The sequence below is a fragment of the Carcharodon carcharias genome, chromosome 5, assembly GCF_017639515.1.
Source record: "Carcharodon carcharias isolate sCarCar2 chromosome 5, sCarCar2.pri, whole genome shotgun sequence".
NCBI lineage: Eukaryota > Metazoa > Chordata > Chondrichthyes > Lamniformes > Lamnidae > Carcharodon > Carcharodon carcharias.
Window position 1 is genome coordinate 196,392,475 of NC_054471.1, and position 23,845 is coordinate 196,416,319.

The 23,845-nt window shown below is 46.1% G+C and overlaps 1 protein-coding gene across 1 annotated transcript in view; it reads left to right on the top strand.

Annotated features, from left to right (window-relative positions):
- LOC121278141 (exostosin-1-like) overlaps positions 1-23,845 on the top strand; it is a 728,729-nt gene that overhangs the window by 512,346 nt on the left and 192,538 nt on the right. The window contains exon 5 of the mRNA XM_041188253.1: positions 22,863-22,982. Coding sequence (XP_041044187.1) covers positions 22,863-22,982 — 120 coding nt within the window. The remainder of the gene's footprint in view (positions 1-22,862; positions 22,983-23,845) is intronic.

The following is a 23,845-nucleotide window of genomic DNA, read 5'->3' on the forward strand; positions in this document are numbered from 1 at the left end:
AAATTGGAGTCGTGGGAGTCACATGACACCCCCACCTTCCCCTTCCACAAAGCTGGTGGAATCTGGATTATTGTCTTGTGGAGGTGTTAAGTTGAGTCTGCAATCTTCCATCAAACAAGCAGCCGCTCAGAAAAAGGGCTCTATCCAGGTTGGAATGCCTGGACCCATCTATGCTGTTTCTACTGGAACATCTGAAACTCTGCACTGTTGCCTACAAAGATAATTTGCCTCTGTGTGCCCATCTCATTGTGGAACACTGTTGGACTTTTGATTCTGGACTCAAATGAAACAACAATTCTTAATGTCTCTATGGCTTTTTGCCCTGTAACTCCTTTATCCCTATTTTTTAATTGAATCAATGCAAAAAGGTAGAGGGAGGCACATTGCGAACCATCTTCCCACATTTTGAATGTGTGCAAAATAAACTAACCCTCTGAGTTTATCCAATCTCAAGCTTGATGCGGGGTTATCAATAGAAATCGAATCACACCAAAACTGAGAGGCTTTGGGAAATACGCCACCACTTATAAAGGTGAGTAACCAAAATTAGAACACCTTTCTGTTGGGAGGCGGCTGATGAGAGGAGAAATCACGGCTGTTTAAATTGTGTGTGTCATTTGGACCTTTTTGATCAATCCAGCAGTGTACAACCATAATTTCATTTTCTGGCTCGTATGTTGCTTTTCAGCTTATAAATCCCTAACTACTATAATCCTCCTTCCCATCGTAGGATTAGCACACATTCAATTAAAAGTTTCTGCTGTGGAGAGTTATGTGTAGATGTTGATCATGCCAACACACGTCAGGAAATTTGTTCACTGCCTGCAGCTGATTTTAACTGGTGACACAGATTTTGCATTCAACATTGAAGTGATGGTGCTAACCAATGACCTTGAGGAAAACTGCCCATAAAGATCAAGCGATCTCCATGGTGCGGGTTTTCCCCTTACCCAATGTGAGTTTGAATCTGGAGCCAATTCAAAGGGATTTCCAGGCATCCAACAATATCAAGCAGGGTAAGCAGCCAATCACATTTCAGTATTCTCATAGTCCGCAAACCAGGAAATAAAATGTACTAATTATCTCTTTTTTTTACTGAAAGTGAAGTAAATATTTGGGATATGCACACCAGATTAAGATGGAAGCTGAAATCTCAACAATTTTTTGATTAAAAAAAATTCCACATATTTTAAAAATAATTTATCATAATGGAGAAATTTGACATTCCACAGATATGAAATTAGCCTTTCAGGAACAATGAGGCCATACAGTAGTCATTATGCTGTTGAAAATCCAGTTATATCTCATTCAACAAGGTGTAAATTTTTCAAGAGTTTTTACAGTGAGACTAATGAAAGGGCAAGGTTTTGTCTGCACACTGACAAAATGATTGAAATGTGGAGGTCTTCAACAGTATACCCTATGGCGATTCATGGAATCACTGCCAGTGACATTTGGATTTCTGCATTTAACTGCCCACATGTGGAGTGTGGACTCCAGAAGCTGCAGTCAGCTTCAATGGAGTGATGAGATTGAGCGTTGACAGTGTCAGTATCTTTATTACCACAAAACCTGGGCCATTATTATTTGCTCATTCACCGCATTCATAATGGTAATTTTTTAATCCTATTATCATATTAATTTGACAGTCTAGCACTGAAGTCGAGCAAACTTTGAGTAGTAGATGCTGATTGAACGGGTCCATGTTGTTGAGCTAATACGTTACTGTCCAAGTGTGTGCCAGGCAATTCCAAGCAGATGGGTGGTAATTTTTATTTCAATCTTCCTGTCAGTCTAAAAGAGGGTTTTTTTTTTAATGGAGAAGTCTAGTTGAAGGACAACGGTTCATAATTCAGTGAGGTCCATGATTTGAAAACAATACAATAGATTAAATTAATCTCCAGAAGTGATTAGAATTTGAAGGGTTGTAGAAGTAGAGCAGGGTATTTGGGAAGCAGAGTTACCAGTATTTGAATCTGTTTACATGAAGTTAATATTTGCTTGACTATTTTTGTTTCATCACAGGATCTGTCAATGTCTGCCAGCAGATCTCATAATGTTGTTTAATTTTAGAACTTCACAATTTCTGGTGCATGCATGAAGCAAGATCGCTTCTTAGGGTGGAATGTATCAATGTGTGCCCCTGAGCGGAGCTCCTATATGGGGATTGTGTATTGTATGAATTCATGCACCGAGGCCTCTGGACCCTGCAGGATCCTTCAACCATTAAAATTTTAAGGGCAGAAGATCCTGTGAGACCTGTTGACCTTCAGGCCCAAATTCCTGATCAGCGCTCCTAATGCACAAAGCTGATGGCATGAATTTGTAAAATTTCCTCTATTGCCTCCCAAGCATCTAGTCTCTATGATTTATTGATGCAAGTCATTTTTGTTGCCAAAGTTTTAATTAATTCTCAGCACTCATCAACACATTCTTTAATCTTGGGGATAAAATAGCAATGAAACCACCCTCTGGTGTCACAGTATGCAATTAAAAGAATTAGTTGATGGAGCAGGGTTAACTTTACAAATAGCAAATCTGGCACAGTACTGCAACTTTACATAGATGAGAATCAACACATTTTTGAAGCTGTTGATGTATTTGGAACAGATTTGTATTTTTGCATGACATTCAACTTTGCTAGCACATATGTAATTTAGTACAGTGCAGAATCCCATGGATTTATTCACTTAGTGCATATGGTGTTATTTCCTGTACAAGTACAGCAATATTGAATAAAAGAGTTGCAGAAGCAGTTTTTGAGTGTATTTATTCAATAACAAATCATTTGTTCAAGTAATAGCTTGGTAATATAGATGTACCTAAGCCTTAAGATTTCAAACGATATAAAACAGCTGAGCGTATTATATAAAATTCCTTTCTACTATGTTTTCCTTAACTTGTCTGTTAAAATAGAGAGCAAAGGAATTTGATGCAAACAAGTTTAGTACTCATACAATAATATTCACACATTGAGGTCAACCACCCATTATATACCCTGTCCAATGCTCCTTTCAAAGAAAATCAAGTGGTATGTATAACAGCTGCCCAAGCCATTACCTCCCACTTTCTGTCATTGCCAAAAATAAAAGCCATCTCAGTCTAAGTTAAAGGCTTTGATCTTTTAGAGCATCTGCAGAAACTTATTGATGGCCTGTTCTGCAACTGACATTTATAACAACTTCCATTGTGGTTTTTAATAAAGAAAGGTCCAGTACGATAATGAAGGGAACTTTTAACTTTGACAATGGTGGATAACTGGCTGGTTCAGATAACTGGCTGGTTCAGATTGGCTGCCTATTGTACACACCACCTGATCATCCTTTACGTTGTATTGAGTGGAACCGAAGACCCAGTGGCATGTATATCTGGTGGCTGAGTTTCACCGGAGTTTCGCTCCGACTGAGGGTGTATATTAGCTCTAATGTCTTATCCGTAAATAATAACTTTCTATACACCAAAATAAATCTCAATCAGGAATGCTTGACAAGTACACAGTATACAAATGGTAATCACTATAATTATAACTGTTGTAAACTAGGATCCTAGTCTTTTAGTTGCAGGATTACAAGAGATTTATATTGAGGAATATCTTTTGACCCACCCCATTTTATCTTGCTGGAAAGTCATTCCAATCCCAAATTGTTGCATAATAGTTTCTTAAATTATTTGTGGATTTTTGCCTATACCATTCTATCTGTAAGTTATTTCAAGTGTTGGCCACTCTGCATAAAGAATAACTTGATAGCAGTTCTAAAATTAGAATTTACTAGTTTGAACCCAAATACTCACACAGTTTAGCTTAACATGATATTCTGGAACAACCTTTTCCACTTCCTGAACAATCCTTACCTCCATCTATAAATTCACCTGTCTGGTGCCTCCTTTCCAGGTTGAAAAGCCCACATTTCTCCAATATTTCCTAATAACTAAGATCACTGACACTGGGGATCAGCCTCATTACTCTTTGTGCCCTGTTCCCAAAGCTGGATCTCATTCTTTGGGTGGAATTTTCCATGCCCGCTGGCAGGTCTGATAGGTGGTGTGAGCGGACAACGTGGTGTGATCGGTTTCACGACGGCGGGAAGGAAGGTCGCGATTGTCCGCTCAGCCCGCCAACGGCAGGCCGCATTTCCTGCCATTGGTCGTGGGGGACCTCATTGTAATACATCAGCACATCATTATCAATCCATCCCGCCAGGCTCTTGCGCACCCGCTGGATTGTCCGTCCATGACGGCGGGAAAGCACCCGACTGCCTCACAACAGCAGAGATGCAACGTGCACTTGGTGGCTGCACTCTTGGCGGACCGGAGGTGAGTGCACAGCCACATTCTGCAGAGCTTGCCAAGGTCGTCTGTTGCTTTGCAGGCTTCAGGGGCACGGGGTGGGTCGGGGGGTTAGTGCCACCCTGCCTCGGTGGCGACTTGTGAGGGGGAGTGGGGGCGGTGGGGGTGGTGGTGGGGTAGGTGCAGCCTTGCCTCTGAGGTGACCAGTGGTGGGCAAAGGCAGCCCTGCCATTGATTATAATGCACAAGCATTCAGGGTGGGGTGAGGGGGGTATTGGGTAGGGTGGGCGAGGGAAGTGGCCACGCATTCGGGAAACCTGTAGAAAGTGACCGTTCCTCTGCAACTTTGGACAGTTCAGACACATCCACATTGATCTGATTGGGGTCAGGCTCCTAGCCTATCTGCCCACTCAAGCAATCCAGAGGCATCAAAGTGCCACCAAATTCTCCAGAGCTAACCACCCCCCAGACTCTGCCACTGCACCCCCCCGCCCAACTCCCAGCAAATTCATGAGCACTTTAGTGGACTGCAGAGCAGTTGGATTGCACTCGTCGTACAATCTCCTTGCTAAAGCTGGCCATGGAGCATTCACTGCTGGAGGCGCTCAGAGCCCCTTACAAGGTCAGGATCCAATCTCCCCCATGGCTTAAGCTAACAGGGCAGCCATGCAGCGCACTAATCTCTGGCCATCCAAGTGGTGGCCAACACCCTCTGGGACACGTTAACCAGGACAGGTTCTTAGCACACCCAGGCTAACTAAGTATCTCTCTCTTTCACCCTACAGGAGGAGCACATCAACATCATGGAACTGGTGAACTAGATGTATGCCTGATGGCTTACAGAGCATGAAAAAGATGGAGGAAAGAGCGACTGAGGCTCCTGGCTGTGCAGAGGCAGCAGCAGCAACCTCAGGATGAAGGGACGGCTGGGGGTCCTGCACACACTGCCCAAGAGCTATAGTGAGCTGACGCAGCCTGGCACCCAGAGTCGATAGACGCCGCCTTTCATTCCTGCAGATGACTGAGAACCAGTGTCGCTGGAGACTGTGCGTATCTAGGGAGCTGGTCGCTCACATCTGCCAGCTGCTGCAGGATTTGGTGCCACGGGGACATGGAGGACATCCAGTGCCAGTGGCTGCGAAAGTGACCTCAATTTCTACACCAGTGGCTCCTTCGAGAGCTCCACAGGTGACCTCTGTGGGATCTCACAAGCTGTCACCCACAAATACATCCATGAGGTCATAGATGCCATTTTCGTGAGGGCAACACAACTTTGTGCATTTCGCTTGGGACCAGGACAGCCAGGATGCAAGAGCTATTGGATTCACCCAGATCTTGCATTTCCCACAGGTGCAGGGTGCGATCTACTGCACTCGTAGCACTCTGTCGTAACGCACAGTGAACTACATCAACCGCAAGGGTTTCCATTTGCTGAATGTGCTGCTGTGGTATGCAACCACCAGAAATGCACCCTGAAGGTGTGCGCATGGTTTCCAAGGAGTGTGCACAACGCCTATATCCTCAGTTGGTCACAGATCCCTGGAGTTTTCCAGGGTCCACAGAAGCTGCAGGGATGGCTCCTCGGGGACAAGGGCTACCCACAGAGGCCGTGGCTGATGACACTCGTGCAGCAGCCTCAGACTGCAGCAGAGAGACGGGTTTTTTTAATTCGTTTATTGGGTGTGGGCGTCCCTGGCTAGGGCAGCATTTATTGCCCATCCCTAATTGCCCTTGTTCAGAGGGCATTTAAGAGTCAACCACATTGCTGTGGGTCTGGAGTCACATGTAGGTCACAGATGCTGAAGAGATGGGGGCCAGCCCCTCCTTAAAGGTGCTGAGAGCACACAGAGAGAATGAGGGAACCCTGTGGTGCCTGCCCACTACATTCTGGCAGCAATGACCAGCACCATCGAGGTGCAGGCATCAGTAATATGTCCAGAGAGTGTGAGGCCTGACCATTACTTTGGTCGGTAGGCTGCACAGGGAAGAGGCCCTGGACTGAGCTGCCTTTAACTTTGCTGAAACGTTTCACATCTGTGATAAGAACACTGCTCATCAGAACAAGGACCCAGAGGCAGGGAGACATTCTTGGGAGTGTATTGACAATAGTGAACAGTATGTGCAACTGATTAACACCTGTGCCCAGGCTGTGTAACTAATCCTCCTTAACCTTCCTAACCCTGCCGCTACATCTTGGTGCACCCCAGATATTCACAATGGAGGTGGAGGCAGCCTGCTGACTGCAATGCCCTGTCTGTAATGACTTTGGCAGTCGTCCGATGGAGGGCTGAGACCTGGAGGCCCCGGCCTGCTCTCAGGGTCCCGCTGTGTGGCAGTGACACCCTCCTCGGCCTGTGGAGCTGGAGCTGCTGAGGTCACAGGAAGAGGGGAGTCAGATGGGCCGGACACACTCTGAGTCACTTGGATGGATGGGCCTGGGGTGTGCACCTGCTGAACCTCCTCCCAGTGGGTGCCCAAGGGCCCCTGGCTGACTCTGTGAGTGAAAAGGGTAGCTAGAGTGAGATTGAGCTGCCCATCACCTCTCTCGCGTATGCACTATTGGAGGCCAACTATGGCATCAGGGATAGAGTTAAGCCTGCGCAGCAGTACAGGAGCGCCAAGGTCTTCATGGCGGCTGCCATCCTACCAGTGTTGACCTCAGTACATTGGCATGCTGACGTATAACCTCAGAGTGAAGACAGACGGACTCCCCCATCGTGCCTTGCAATCTGAGGAGTGCAGCGGACATCCCTTCCTGATGTTCCCGAGTTTATCTTTGCAGCTCCAGCGACTGTGACGTGACCGAGTCCAGAGGCTCATCATCTGACTCAGACTCAGCAAATTTCTGGCCTCCAGCAGTCCTCCGAATGCCGGGGATCTGGGAAGTCCCTGCCTCTGCCTGCTGTGGATCAGACAGTGTGATGTGCTCACCAGATAGTGTTCCCAAGTCTATTCTAAAGCTAGGTCCCACCGAGGTGTGTGTCTCTGCGCTGGTGGAGGGTATGGGTGAGCACTGTGATGGAACTTCAGGGAGGGTGCCTCCAGATTCCTCTAGAGGTTTCTTCAGAACTTGAATGGAAGCATTGGGTCATGGACTCTGTCGGCTGTTTCCCAGATGTGTCTGTGAAAGCAAGGGGAGATAATTAGTGCCTGGCAGTGGCCTGTGAAACAGGACACATCACTCATATCATGGTTATCTGATGGATGTTGCACTGCTGGATCCTCACTTGGTAGAGCAGCACCGAGCTCACCGTCAGCACAGGACCGGTCCCGGTCATCGCCGGCCAGCTGGATGGCTCTGTTTTCAAAGTCCGTGAGGACCTTGATTTCAGGCATTCTGCCACTGGTCTGCAACATCTCCCTCTTGTGTGCCAGCTTGTCCTGCATGGATAGAGAAGGAGAGAGTGTAAAGAGGACGCCTGCCAGGCCAGATGATAAATGTGCCTGACCTGTGTGGGAGGTGAGTGGTTCCCATGGACAGGATGAGGACAATGTCAATGTGTGTGAGAGAGTGAATGGTGATGTCCCTTGCACTGACAGTGAGTGAGGGCCCTGTGGGTGTGTGATGGGTTTGTGAGTGTGTGAGTTGTGAGCGATGAGAAGGTGACTTACCCTGGCAGAACAGAGGAGATCATTCATCCTCCTGTGGCACTGGGTGGCTGTCCTCTTCTGAAGGGCATTGGCGCTGACCACCATTGCCACCGCCTCCTGAGCTGGGTGGCTCACATTGCTGCCCACCCTGCAGCCAGAGCGGGGGTACAGGTCATCCTGGCGGGGCCTCCACGGCACCCAGCAGTCTCTCGAGGGACCCGGCTTTCAACCTGGGGGGGCTGCAGTCTTCTTACCCTTGAGGGCCATGTCTCCTGGGCAGCAGTGGCGAGCCGGGAGCAATGAGCGCTGTGCTTACGGCTGGCGTTTAAACAGGGTGCCTGGCATGACACAGCGGAGGGGTGATGGGCGGGCGAATACAAGAGAAGCCCGCCTGCTATGGAAATGGCCTGTTTCCCGGGAGCACCTAAATAATGAGGCGAGCTTGGGACAATACAGCGTGAAAACCCACCATTGCCATCGGTGGGCAACACACCGTTTTATCCACCCACTACCACACTTGGGGCAAATTTGGAAAAATTCCACCCTTTGTTTCCTCAGTTACCAGGATTGGACACGTTATTCAAGTTGTGGCTTTACCATAGAAAACTGTACAGTTTAATCGTGACTTCCCCTGACTTGTATTTTACCGTTTTGGATATTAGATCAACTTTATCAGCAGGTAACAGTTAAGTAAAATGAACAAGTAATGTCTGGTGAAGTTTATTGGCGTAAGTTCTGTAAACCTGAAAGTCCAACTGGTGTAGATGAATATACAATGCTTGTAGAACCCACATCTGGCAGCAGTGACAATCATTTATTTAAGATTTTATACCATATCCTGTGATGTAAATCTATGAATTTGATAACATAATCTCTAATGTAGCCAGCACGGACACAATGGGCTATTCTGCAACCAGTCTATGATTCTATGTATTCAGTTACTGTCAATTATAGTTAATAAATTACATTTAACTCTATCATGCTCAAAAGTTATTATTCACTAAGCTTCTAGTGTCAAATATGATGAGGTAAAATGTTTCTTACATTCCCTACATCCTCTGATTAAATTAAATGGTTGTGGTTGTCAGGATTGGCAAAAATGATACTTAGGGACCTGAGTAAATGGAGATGGGTGAAAGTCACTCACCCATTTAGCTAACCCCACCACTTAGATCCATCTAAATATTTTTATATTCCTTCTGTAAAGCACCAATCCATCTCCTGTTATTTGCTCACAGTTCAGGAATTGGTTCAATATTTCCTCAAATATTTCAACCAATTCCACAATCTGTGTGTTAGGTGGCAATCTCCCTAGAACGTAACAACCTCAAGAGGTGAAATTTAACTTTTAATGAGAAACTAGAGATTGTTTCTATCCACAATAAATGGCCAATAATGGAATTGCATTCTTAGAAGTCTCACATTTCCACTATTTTATTAATGAGTTAATTACAGGAAAAAAGGGACAGTCGCACTGTTTTTAATTAAAACAGATTTCACCCCATCAATCTGAAGCAGCTTGGCTCCTGGAGTTGGAATTTCTCTCTGCATTATATTTAATGTATCAGTTAATTTGTCCAGTAGAATCCTTACCCTTTGACCCTTCAATGAAAACTTTAAACTCTTTGAAATAGATAAGTTAATGAATTGCAACAAACAGAGGACTTTTTCCCCCAGAATTTATTAACCTAGTCATTGAAAAACATCACGTGAATTTATATTCTGTGACATTAAATTGAGTTTGTAGTTTCCTCATTTTCAAATCATACCTCCCCACTGTTTCTTTTCCTACTTCGGCCGAAGGAGGTCTTCCATCTTTACCTGCAATGGTCACATTTCTTTTCTTATAACTATTGCAACAAAACCTGACACTTGGTTTTGAATCGGCAGTCGCAGTTCGGGCAGGACAGTTCCCGACTGGCTTCGGGACCCCTGGCATGTGCTGGCTGGGAAATGGCCACGCTTGCTCAGTTGGTTTTTTTTTTACTGAGTTTAGGCTGGGAACCGGCCCTGCTACCTGCGCAGGAGAGAAAGGAAGCCAAGAAGTGAAGTGGTTCAAAACTGCAGGTCAAATGACCTGAACCGGAGTGCTATTTTGCTGAGTGTGTCCAAGGGAGCAGGACATAGGAGAAAGTCCCAAACCAGGGAGTGGGACAGAAAGACTTCCCAAGCAGGAACAAAGTCAGGGGTCAGCAAGAGGCCCAGAAGACAGTCCCAGGTAAGGAACAGGGACAGAAATGAGAAAGAGACCCTGTTAAGTAAAGTTGAGAGAAAGGAGCAGAGAAATAGGCTCCAAGTTAAAGAGAAAACGGCGGGGAGCAGACTTGACGCAAAGTGGGCTTGAGAGAAGCTCAGAAGATCAAAGATGGCAGCCGATGGTGGGTGACTCCATGCTGCAAGCCATAGGGACAAGGGTGCTCCTTTGAGCGGTGGTGTTCTGCTGGGGACGGCCAAATATCTGAAGTCATGCTTGGAAGGTGAGGCTTGTGCTACACGGAGGTCCCAGAGAAAAGGAATCTCCGAAGGTGAGAGATTGAATCCCCGCAAGCGGGTCATTGTTGAAGCCATCCAAGTGAGAGTGACGTTTGGAGAGATTCCAGGGCAAATTCTTCAATGTGGAGATTGGAAGTTCTCTTGAGAGAGACAGAGGGCAGAATTTTTAGGTTGGCGAGCGAGCGCCCGACCCAATCGGATGAGAAATCCTGCAAAATGACGTCAGGCGAGCGTCCCAATGTCACCCGACGCTTGTGTGATGGATGCTAATTAGCTGGAGGCTAGTGCTGCGGCGCAGTTAAAGAGCCCCAGACAAGCCTGCTACCGAATCAGACAGGTTCCCAATCCACTGCTGACCTTCCTGCTGGGAGCGTGTATATTTCATTGAAGTTCCAGTCTGATTTCCTTGACTTTCTCAGTAAATTAAGCTTGATATATAAAGACAGAATGCATCGCTGTCTTCAAAAACAAAATGTAAGATCAGTTAAAAGGAAATTATAAACACAACTTTACAGAATTTAGCACTGTGACCATTGGTATTGTATAGATATGATGGCTCACATATAGGAGAATAGCCAGTAAGCGCTGGGATAACAAGACAGCTAACATTTTCAACAATGTTATGACTAGTTATCTATATCAAATCAAATTGAAAAATATTGTAATTCTGACTTTAAAGGAAAAAAGTAATTTATCCGAACATACATATTTAAATGGAGAGAAGCTTCAGAATGCTTCAGTGCAGAGGGATCTGGGTGTCCTCGTGCATGAATCGCTGAAAGCTAGTATGCAGGTACAGCAGGTAATAAGGAAGGCAAATGGAATTTTGGCATTTATTGCTAAGGGAATAGAGTATAAAAATAGGGAAGTGTTGTTGCAACTGTACGAGGCATTGCTGAGACTGCACCTGGAGTACTGTGCACCGTTTTGGTCCCCTTACTTGAGGGAGGATGTAATTGCATAGGAGGCGGTTCATAGGAGGTTCACTAGATTGATTCCAGAGATGCGGGGCTTGTTTAATGAGGAGAGATTGAGCAGTTTAAGCCTATACTCGCTAGAGTTTAGAAGGATGAGAGGAGATCTAATTGAGGTATGTAAGATGCTAAAGGGGATAGACAAAGTAGACATGGAGCGGATGTTTCCCCTTGTGGGGCATTCCAGATCAAGAGGCCAGGGTTTTAGGCTCAGGGGTGATAGATTTAAATCAGAGAAGAGGAGGAATTACTTTTCTCAAAGGGTCGTGAATCTGTGGAATTCACTACCTCAGAGTGCAGTGGATGCCGGGACACTGAATAAATTTAAGGAGGAGATAGACAGATTTTTAATTAGTAACGGGTTGAAAGGTTATGGGGAGAGGGCGGGAAATTGGAGTAGAGGCTGAAATAAGATCAGCCGTGATCGTATTGAATGGCAGGGCAGGCTCAAGGGGCTGAATTACCTACTCCTGCTCCTAGTTCTTATGTTCTTATTTTCTTATACGAATGTACGAATTAGGAGCAGGAGTAGCCACTCAGCCTCTCGAGCCTGCTCCACCATTCCATAAGATAATGGCTGATCTGATTGTAACCTCAACCCCACATTCCTGCCTACCCTGATAACCTTTCACAGAATCACAGTGCAGAAGAGGCCCTTCGGCCCTCGAGTCTGCACCAACACGTGAGAAACACCTGACCTACCTCCCTAACCCCATTTACCAGCACTTGGCCCATAGCCTTGAATGTTATGATGTGCCAAGTGCTCATGCAGGTACTTTTTAAAGGATGTGAGGGAACCCACTTCCACCACCCTCCCAGGCAGCGCATTCCAGACCGTCACCACCCTCTGGGTAAAAAAACTTTTCCTCACATCCCCCCTAAACCTCCTGCCCCTCACCTTGAATTTATGTCCCCTTGTGACTGATCCTTCAACTAAGGGTGGCAGCTGCTCCCTATCCACCCTGTCCATGCCCCTCATAATCTTGTACACCTCGATCAGGTCGCCCCTCAGTTTTCTCTGCTCCAACAAAAACAACCCAAGTCTATCCAACCTCTCTTCATAACTTAAATGTTTCATCCCAGGCAACATCCTGATGAATCTCCTCTGCACCCCCTCCAGTGCAATCACATCCTTTCTATAATGTGGTGACCAGAACTGCACACAGTACTCCAGCTGTGGCCTCACCAAGGTTCTATACAACTCCAACATGACCTCCCTACTTTTGTAATCTATGCCTCGATTGATAAAGGCAATTGTCCCATATGCCTTTTTCACCACCCCACTAACATGCCCCTCCACCTTCAGAGATCTATGACACACACACCAAGGTCCCTTTGTTCCTCAGAACTTCCTAGTGTCATGCCATTCATTGAATATTTCCTTGTCAAATTACTCTTTCCAAAGTGTATCACCTCACACTTTTCAGGGTTAAATTCCACCTGCCACTTATCTGCCCATTTGACCATCCCATCTATATCATCCTGTGTCATCCGCAAACTTACTAATCCTACCACATACACACCCCCCCCCCACCCGCCCCCAGCATAGTCACCTATGTCATTTATATAAATGACGTATAATAAGGGACCCAGCACAGACCCCTGAGGTACGCCACTGGACACTGGCTTCCAGTCACTAAAGCATCCTTCTGTCATCACCCTTCGTCTCCTACAACTAAGCCAATTTTGAATCCACCTTATCAAATTACCCTGTATCCCATGTGCATTTGCCTTGTTTATAAGTCTCTCTTGTGGGACCTTGTCAAAGGCTTTGCTGAAATCCATATAAACTACATCAACTGCACTACCCTCATCTACACACCTGGTCACCCCCTCAAAACATTCAATCACATTTGTTAGGCATGACCTCCCTCTGACAAAGCCATGCTGACTATCCCTGGTCAAACCTTGCCTCTCCAAGTGGAGATAGGTTCTCTCCTACAGAATTTTCTCCAGTAGTTTCCCTACCACTGACGTGAGACTCACTGGCCTGTGGTTCCCTGGCTTATCTCTACAACCCTTCTTAAATAGCGGAACCACATTAGCTGTTCTCCAGTCCTCTGGCACCTCCCCCATGGCCAGAGAGGAATTAAAACTTTGGGTCAGAGTCCCTGCGATCTCCTCCCTTGCCTCCCTCAGCAGTCTAGGACACAAGTCATCTGGACCTGGAGATTTGTCCATTTTTAAGCCTGCCAATACCTGCAATACCATGTCACTCCCTATAGCAATTTGCTCAAGAACCTCACAGTCTCTCTCCCCGAGTTCGATACCTTCATCCTCATTCTCTTGGGTGAAGACGAATGTGAAGTATTCATTCAACACTCTAGCGATATCCTCTGGCTCCACCCATAGATTGCCCCCTTGGTCCCTTATGGACCCTACTCTTTCCCTGGTTATCCTCTTCCCATTGATATACCTATAGGATATCTTGGGATTTTCCCTTTTACCAGCTAGAGCTTTCTCATATCCCCTCTTTGCACTCCTAATTGCTTTATTAAGCTCCACCCTGCACTTTCTGTACTCCACTAATGCCTCCGCTGATTTGCTTCCCTTGTACCTGCTAAAAGCCTCTCTTTTCCTTCTCATCGTATCCTGAATATCTCTGGTCATCCATGGTTCTCTGGGCTTGTTTCTCCTTCCTATCACCCTAGAGGGAACATGTTGAGCCTGTACCTTTAGTTCTGATGAAGAGTCATATGGACTCGAAACGTTAACAGTATCCCTCTCCGCAGATGCTGTCAGACCTGTTTTTCCAGCTATTTTGTTTTTCTTTGAGCTTATATCCTCCCCATTTCCTTTTTGAACACCCCCCACTGTTCCTCAGTAGATTTCCCCACAAGTAGCTGTTCCCAGTCTACCTTGGCCAGATCCTGCCTTATTTTACTAAAATCCACTCTCCCCCAATCCAAAATATTTTTTTGCATCTTGTCTATTTCTTTGTCCATAGCAAACTTAAACTGTACCATGTTGTGGTTGTTATCACTAAAATGCTCCCCCACCACCTGTCCGGCTTCATTCCCCAGAATTAAGTCCAGCAATGCACCGTCCCTTGTTGGACCCTCTACATATTGACCTAATAAGTTCTCCTGTACACATTTCAAGAAATCCACTCCATCCAAGCCCTTAACACCATGTCTATCTCAATTAATGTTGGGAAAGTTGAAATCACCTAATATAATTACCCTATTATTGTTTTTACACACCACCGCAAATTGTGCACATATTTGCTCCTCAATTTCCTGCTGACTATCTGGAGGTCTATAATGAACACCTAACAATGTGGCTGCCCCTTTTTTATTCCTAAACTCTACCCACAAAGATTCATTCGATGCCCCCTCCAATATATCATTTCTCCTTACTGCAGTACCTGACTCTTAACTATTAATGCAATGCTTCCTCCTCTTTTACCCCCTCCCCTGTCTTGCCTGAAGATCCTTTATCCTGGAATGTTGAGCTGCCAATCCTGCCCCTCTCTCAACTACATCTCAGTGATGGCTACTATATCACAACTCCACATGTCAATCCTCACCCTTAGCTCATCCGTTTTACCTGTAATACTCATGGCATTAAAATAGAGGCCATCCAGCCTTGCCTTACTCCCTTGAAACTTAATGCAGCTGTACTCCCTCTGACTTGATTGTTTTACTGTATTATGATGTGTCCCTATTCTGCTAACATTCCGTGTCCCCTCCCCCTGCCGAATTAGTTTAAACTCCTCCCAACAGCACTAGCAAACCCGCCCGCAAGGATGTTAGTCCCACTCTGGTTCAGATGTAGACAATCCCGCTTGTACAGGTCCCACCTTCCCCAGAAATGGTCCCAGTGATCCAGGAATCTAAAACCCTCCCTCCTGCACTAACTCTTAAGCCACGAATTCATCTGTTGCTATTCTCCTATTTCTGAGCTCACTAGCACGTGGCACTGGGAGTAATCCAAAGATTACAACCCGAGAGGTCTTGCTTTTTAGTCTACTGCCTAACTCCCTGAATTTGTAATGCAAGACCTCATCCCTCTTTCTAGCTATTCTTGTTAATCAAGAATCTATCTAGCTCTGCCTTAAAAAAATTCAAAGACTCTGCTTGACTCTGCTTCCACCACCTTTTTAAGGAAGAGAGTTTTGAAGACTCTCAGCCTTCTGAGAGAAAGGTTATATTCCCACCACCAGGTCTTGTGTCACCTTGGACTCAGCGTGCCATATTAAAACTGAACTCAGTGAATCTTATTGAGTGTGGGAACTTCAGATGGGCTGCTGATTTTAAACAACAAATACAGGCATTGGGTCTGCAATACTGGCTGATATGCATGTACAACACAGATATCTAGCGTGGACACTTTTGTGCCATTATGTGTGGTAAGTACATAATCCAGCTGCAGCAAATAATACAGGGGGGACTATGTGGGATGGTCATTAAGTTCTTCAAAAAGCTGGTAAATACCACACTGCCTGACTATTATGTTCAGGCTAAAGCTAATAGACAATTGCACAAAAGTAGAATGACACCAGAAGAAACTAGTACGCTTGACTTACACAAAAGATAAACGATTTCAAAACAAGAAAAGACAACGCAAACTCATTGCCATTATTTTCATTTGCTTTCAACAGCCTCTTGCTACATGGGAGTTCAGCCTCACAAAGGGCATCTTTGTAGCCCCACTCATAGTCAGCACAGGAAACTGAGGACCATAGAGCTGATCTTCATTTGTGTGTTTGCCCTTGTGTTGATGTTAAAGTAGATGCATTTGTTGATCAAATTTATTCTCCATCGTCAGGCAATTGGAATATTAACCATTTCTAACACATGAGCAGATGAGATGCAAACAGTAGTTTCCTGGTCACCTAATCGTCTGGTTGGTTTGACACTTGCCTCCTCCTAGAATAAAGCTCCCTTGTTGGTGCAGCTATTTAAGACGTAATGCATTCAAAGTACTTGAGATTTGCCAGCAAACCATTCTGATGTCCGATTGCTACGGCCTGGAATTTAAAAACAAAATACTCAATGTCCTTCAAGGAGCAAATAACTTGATTTGGATCTGGAACCCAACATTTGCAGCCTGGATACTCTACAACTCAAAATCTACAAATCTGCCTGGAATTTTGAGACATCAAGGCTTCAGTCTCAATTTTGATGCTTAAAAAGGAAAGGCAATTTCCTCATGGACTCTAACTATTTCTAAAACATACTAATGCTGAATATCTGCATTAATATAAAAATGTAATTCTCGTGTCTCCCAAATGTCATATCAACAGCGAAGGTAAAGGATCATCATCTCTGTACATCAATTTTTTAAAGACAAGACTCTATTTTTCTCCGACTCGCCATGGCTTACTCCATTCATAGCTTTGGAGGCAAATGGACAACTTGCTCTTAAAGCACTGTGACACCCGTTTGACTGAGGAATGCAGAGACTTGCCTCTTTTCGGCATCACCTCCCCTCATGTTGATATGCAGAATTAGGAACTGGTGGTATTGGACCCTATGCTAAGCTTACAATCCCATATCCTCTGCATTACAGAGTGAGACTGCCTACAGTGCATTTGCAGCTCTGTAATATCGCCCTGCCTCCGCTCATTTGTTGCTGAAACCCTCATCCAAGCCTTTGTTATCTCCAGACACAATTATTCTAAAGCTCTCTTTGTCAGCCTCAACCTTACATAAACTTGAACTCATCCAAACTACTTCTGCCTACATCATAACGTGCAACAACCAACATTGACTCTCTAGTCCAGCAAGGTCTCAATTTTAAAATTCTCATCTTTGTGTTCACATAGGTACATGGCCACACCTCTCCCTTTCTCTGTGACCTCTACAACCCTCTGGGATCCCTGCATTCCTGCAGGTAGATCAAGAAGAATGAAGAGGAATAATGCACTATGCTCAGAAGATAGCACTTGTGACTTTGATTAGGGCCAGTGCAGTCTTATGGCTGGGTGGAAACTTGATTGGAGAAGGTCAAACATGGAAAGATGGGAATGGATTAGGAAGCGACAACATATTGAAGGACTTCAGAGAGGAACAGGAATATGAAAATGGGATGGTAGTTTGCAAGGTCAAATTGGTTAATGCTGAGCTTTTTGAGGAAGGGATATTGATGGCAGATTTGAAAGGAAGATTGACAGTACCTGAGGATATTAATATCAGCTAGCATCGGAGCCAGGAAGGGAAATTGATTATCAGTTTATTGGAAATAGAGTTGTGTAAAAAGCAGATGGGTTTTATGAACAGGATAAGCTCAAGGCTTGTGGAGAGAGAGGGGAGCTAGGGAAAGATTCTGGTTCATAGCTAGGGCAGAAGGGAACCTTGGGAGAAGCTTGGTTTGGTGGGCAAGGGAAACAGCGGCAACTTATTGGATGATCTCTGATATTGACACACAAGTCCATAAGCTCCTTGCGCTTTTGCAAGTTAAGGTTGATGGGGCAGGGTGGAAGAGTTTAAGGAGATGGGTTTTTTTTAATTCATTCTCAGGATGTGGGCTTCGCTGGCTGGGCCAGCATTTATTGACCATCCCTAGTTGCCCTTGAGAAGGTAGTGGTGAGCTAACTTCTTGAACTGCTGCAGTCCATGCGGTGTAGGTACACCCACGGTGCTGTTAGGAAGAGAGTTCCAGGATTTTGACCGAGCAACAGTGAAGGATCGGCGATATATTTCCAAATCAGGATGCTGCTGCTTTGTCTTGGACGGTGTCCAGCTTGTTCAGCGTTGTGGGAGCTGCACTCATCCAGGCAAGTGGGGAGTATTCCATCACACTCCTGACTTGTGCCTTGTAGATGATGGACAGGCTTTGGGGAGTCAGGAGGTGAGTTACTCGTTGCATGATTCCTAGCCTCTGACTTGCTCTTGTAGCCACAGTATTTTATATGGCTACTCCAGTTCAGTTTTTGGTCAATGGTAACCCCCAGGATGTTGACAGTGGGGGATTCAGTGATGGTAATGCCATTGAACATCAAGAGGCGATGGTTGGATTCTCTCTTGTTGGAGATGGTCATTGCCTGGCACTTGTATGGCGCGAATGTTACTTGTCACTTGTCAGCCCAAGCCTGGATATTGTCCAGGTCTTGCTGCATTTGGACATGGACTGCTTCAGTATCTGAGGAGTCATGAATGGTTCTGAGCATTGTGCAATCATCAGCAAACATCCCCACTTCTGACCTTATGATGGAAGGAAGGTCATTGACGAAGCAGCTGAAGATGGTTGGGCCAAGGACACTACCCTGAGGAACTCCTGCAGTGATGTCCTGGAGCTGAGATGACCAACCTCCAACAACCACAACCATCTTCCTATGTGCTGGGTATGATTCCAACCAGCGGAGAGTTTTCCCCCTGATTCCCATTGACTCCAGTTTTGCTGGGGCTCCTTGATGCCACACTCGGTCAAATGCTGCCCTGATGTCAAGGGCAGTCACTCTCACCTCACCTCTGGAGTTCAGCAGAGAAAACAATTTATATTCACATTCTGGGATGACCCTGGAGTAGCAAACAGTCAGCAGGGTATGAAGGTGCTTGATGTGCCCAGGAATAATGAGAGACTAAGGGCTGAATCGTCCCAGATTTGCACTCGTTGCGGTAGCGGGTGTGAAATAAGGTATTTTACCTACTGACTGCAATGGTGGCTTTTCGTCCCACCTCATAAATTATGCAGCCACAGGAAATATGCCCGATCCCTGGCGGCTGGCCTCCTATTAGCTCGCCATGCCGTTACCTCGCAGCTTCCTCACACCAGGCACTATATTGAAAATGCAGCCATGTGCACTTCTCAATGCTTGTAGCGCAGGACTGCTCTGGTGAAGACATAACCCTGAAAGCCAAGAAGAATGCAGCCCCCCAATTCAGTGACGCATCCCTGGGACGCCCTCTGGACATCGTGGAGGCACACACAATGTCCTCTACCCCCCACCCCCCCCCCCGGCCGCAGGAGGCCCATCAATCTCGCCACTCCGGCTTGAGAGGCAGTGGCAGTGGTGGTCAATGTTAATGCTGCACGCAAGAGGTCAGCCATCCAGTGCAGAAAACGGATGAATGGTCTCATCTGTGCCGCCAGGGTAAGTCAACCATTTCATCAATCTCAACTCACCCACTCACAAGCCCATCACACATTCGCTGGCACCTCACTAGGAAGGTACGATGATGCACGACACCGTCAGTGGGCTATATTGCAGTGCTCCATTGGACCTGTCGAGGCACTGAAACCTCATTTTCAAGATGATTATCATTTGCTTCACCAAAGTCCGGGTTGCGGCATGAGCCTCGTTACACTGTCGCTCTGCTGCAGTCTGAGGCCACCACACAGGTGTTATCAGCCACGTCCTCTGTGGGTAGCCCTTGTCCCTCAGGAGCCTCTGTGGATCCTGGAAGACATCAAGTATCTGAGACCTGCTAAGGATATAGGAGTCATGGATGCTCCCTGGGAACCGTGCACAGACCTGTAGGTTGCATTTGTGGTGGCCGCAGAACATTCAGCGAGTGGAAGCCCTTGTTTTTGATGTAGTGACTGCTTGTTGCCACAGAGATTTAAGCGTCACGTGAGTGCAGTCGATGACACCCTGGGCCTGTGGAGAACCAGAGATCTGCACAAATCCAAGCGCTCTTGTATCCTTGCTTTCCTGATCCTGGGCAAAATGCACAAAGTTCTGTGCCTTTTGTGAAGATGGTGTCTGTGACCTGCTGGGTACACTTGTGCATGGAGACTTGTGAAATCTCACAAAGGTCACCTGTGGAGCCCTGGAAGGTGCAACGAATCTAAAAATTGAGCTTTCCTTTTTACAGTCACTGGCGCCATTTCCCACAGTAGGTGGCATATGTGACCAGCCAGTTCCCATGCACAGTTTTCCAAGACACTGGTTCTCAGTCATCTGCAGGGATATCAAGCGCCATCTATAGATCCTGGATCTAGTGAGGTGCCTACGTGCAACGGCTCTCTGTGGATCTTCAGCTGCATGCAAGCAGGCCCTGCCATTCCTTCGTCTTGAGGGAGATGCTCCTACTTTGCTGAGCCAGGCATCTCGACCACAATCTTCTTCTTCTCTGCCCCCTGTAAGCCGTGAGGCATACCACTAATCCACCAGGCTCCATCATCCTGACGTTCTCCTCCTGCAGGATCAAAGAGAGATGCGTGGGTTCACACATACGTCCTGAGAACCTCTCTTGGTTAGGTCTGAAAGCCCTTCTTGCCTTCACGCATGCTGGAGAGTGCTGGCTACCACTTGGATGGCCAGTGTGTAGTGCTTTTCATGGCTGTCTGAAACTCCACCAACCTCCGCCCCATTCCACTTGACCGATTGGCGGCCACTGGACTGCAGGCTGTGCTCTCAGCTCAGGTACAGGCATTCTCCTAACCCGCACTGCAAGGCTGCACTGTTAGCTTGAACCATAATAGATACTGGTCCAAACCTTAATAAAGACATTTCAAGGGGCTGTGAGTGTCTCCACCAGTTAGCAGGCCATGGCCGCCTTTCACAAGGGGTTTGTACAACTTGCCCAGTCGGCCATTTGTTCTGCTGCCCCTTATAATGCCCGTAAATGTGCAGCCTGTGCCCGAGGGGGCAAAAAGTTCTGTGTGCATTTGGTGGCACGTTCAGGCTTTCGCTTTGCTTGAGTGGGCAGGAAAGGCTCAGAGGCCCGACTCCCGGCAGGTCAGTGAGGCTGCAGCTGAACGGTCTCAGCTGCAGAAGAACACTCATTCTTGACCAGCTTTTGCAAGTGCACCACCGCTTCCCTCACCACCCCCACCACCCAGACCTCACCCACACTGGAGCCTCTGCCCCAGCACAGCACTGAAAGCCAGCTGGGTAAAAGTGACTTGCTGGTACACCACCGACCCCCCCCCCCCCCACCCCCCTCCAATGCATGCACAGCGCCTCTTCCTTGATGTCCTATGGGCGATCCTCACAAGCGCTGCGCGAGGCTGTGTGCACTCACCTCCGAGTTCCCCTCAAAGTTCAGTTCATCAGGCACACGCCTTTCAAAAGCTGTGCTGAAGTCATGTTGACGTGGGCGGCAAATCGGAAGATAATTCCGGCACGCGGGCACAATAATCGGATACAAATGCATTAAAATTAAGACCCCAACTTTGGACAGCAGGAACACCACTGGGTGGAGCGGACGACCGTAACCTGCTTCCACGACGCCGTGAAACCGAATTTTAGCCTTTGCGCCATGTTGTTCGCTCACCCCTGCCATGACCCCTGCCGCCAATGGGAGCAGACGATTTCGCGCTAAATCAGCTGTGTGGTAAAAGAAAGCAAATGGTATGGAAAAGCTAAGTTGGAAAACTGCTTTAAATTGAGGGGGAAGGGCAAAGGGCACGTAGGGTCAAACCAATAAAATGTAACATTGGAACTGATGTTAGGGGTCCTAATTCATCACCCAGGCAACGATCAACACTTGGAATCAGCATGTTGGCCAAAAGCTGGAGGCAAAAATCCAGGAATCATTTAATCATTTAGGAAACAACTCGGTGCAGCAATAAAAAGAAAGAATTTGTTGTTCTTCATCTGTAAGTATCTTGTGATCTTGTGCGAAGAGGCAGCACAATGATTTCTGCTGCTGCTTGGAGTTACTCTGAGCAGGAGATCTGATGTCATGGTATGTCACTGTCATCTGTCAGGCACCATCCTCACACTTCCACTGTAGTTTGTCTGCAATCGCTGGGTGACATCCGTCATTCAGCTACACCTAGGTTGACCTTTCTTTCTGCTGCCCTCCACTCTGTCCTCTGGAAGAGATCTCTGTGGCTTTTCAGCTTTGATCAAATGGCCAAAATACTAACATTTTCTGTTCTGGATGTCACCTTTTAGAGTTCTTTATGCTCTTGCAATTTTAACCACCTCTTCATTTGTCTTATGAGTCTGTACGTGGAATTTTTAGCATATATCTTAGCATTCACATTTCAAAGGCATCTATTATCTTCCACAGATCTTTCTTTATTGTCCAGGTTTCTGAGACATACAGGAAAGTCGGTAGGAGACCGCAGCATTTTTGAGATTTTTTTTCCTTGTTACAAACTTGAGTTTTCTTGGTGTTAACACATTCTTCACCTTCAAAAAATTACTTCTGGCTATCTCCATGCTTCTCACTTTGGAATTACGTCTAGAATCTTCTTCTGTTATTTGTCCTAAGTAACGAACAATGATTTAAACAGGTTTAAAAAGGCAGTGAAGAGAGTGTAGGATGTCATTTAGGATATGTAGAGAATGGGAATAGTTGAGACATTGATCGGGTAGAGAAAGACAATAAAAGCAGGTGAGAAAGAGGTTTTAGGAGTGTGCTCATTTCAGAATAGTAAGTAAAAGGAGATGATGTGCACATTTTTTAATTTTTAAAAGAAAAGCAAATTCTAATCGTCAGAAGCTAAAGACAACCAAATAAAATGATACTTCCATGATCCCAAAGGCACCTGCATATTTCCGTTGCATCCAAAATACTTATTTCTAGTATCGCTACCAATTCAGAATAGCTTTTATCCTGCTCAATGTTCATATAAATTCTCTTGTTCTCTCTCTGTGTTTTTTTGTTTTTGCAGCTTCCTTCAATAACTAGATCTGTACACCATGAGAAGATACTGGCACTACGGCAACAAACACAGTTCCTGTGGGATGCTTATTTTTCTTCTGCAGAAAAGATAGTATTAACTACTTTAGAGGTGAGTGATTCAACCTATGTACTTTTAGTTACTATATCCTGCAGTTTTGCCTTCTTTTGCCGCATTGTGCCAGTCAAAGGCCTGCCAACAGCTTCCATAAGTAGACCATGACCCCTGATATCTGGAATCTGTATCTTCACACTTCCTGCCATCCAGAGCGTGTGGACAAAGTGATTAAACTTTGGCTTTGGCTGTTTACTAGATTAAAGATACACTCACACAGATACTTCAGATAGGTGGGAAATACTGCACCCTGACCAGGCTAAAAATTGATCAGACTTATTTACAAAATCAGGTACAGTTATTAAAAATAAAACAGTGAAGTGATTCATTTCATTTCATGCCAACTCTTCTGCCAGAGGCAGAAATTCCCCTCCATTGGGGCGAGGTGGGGGTGGGGTGTGGGGTGGTGGGTGGTGGGTGGGGGTGGGGGGTGAGTATTGTGCGGGGGCGGACGGGGGTGGGCGCAAACCGGATCGGCACCCCGGATTGGGGACGCGCCACCATTTTCCATGGGCAGGCCAATTAAGGCCCACCCAGCGTGACACTGGCCCGGAAGTGCTGGGCGCTCCTTGTGCGGGCGATAGAGCGCAGAGATCTCTGTGAGGCACCTCTGGGCCTCAGGGAGATCAGTTTAATGGTTTTAAAATTTAAATGAAGGGAAAAAAAACTTTTAAAGCATGTCTCCTCATGTTGACAGCGTCACATGAGCTGGAACACGTCAATGAATCTTTTCAAAGATTTTTATTCAATTCGCAAACCCTTCACGAAACCTCATCCCGCCCATGGACGAGGTTTCATAAAAATTGCGAAGGCCGCCTGGGCTCTTTGCCTGCACCCCACCCCCCTCCTGCCAACCTTAA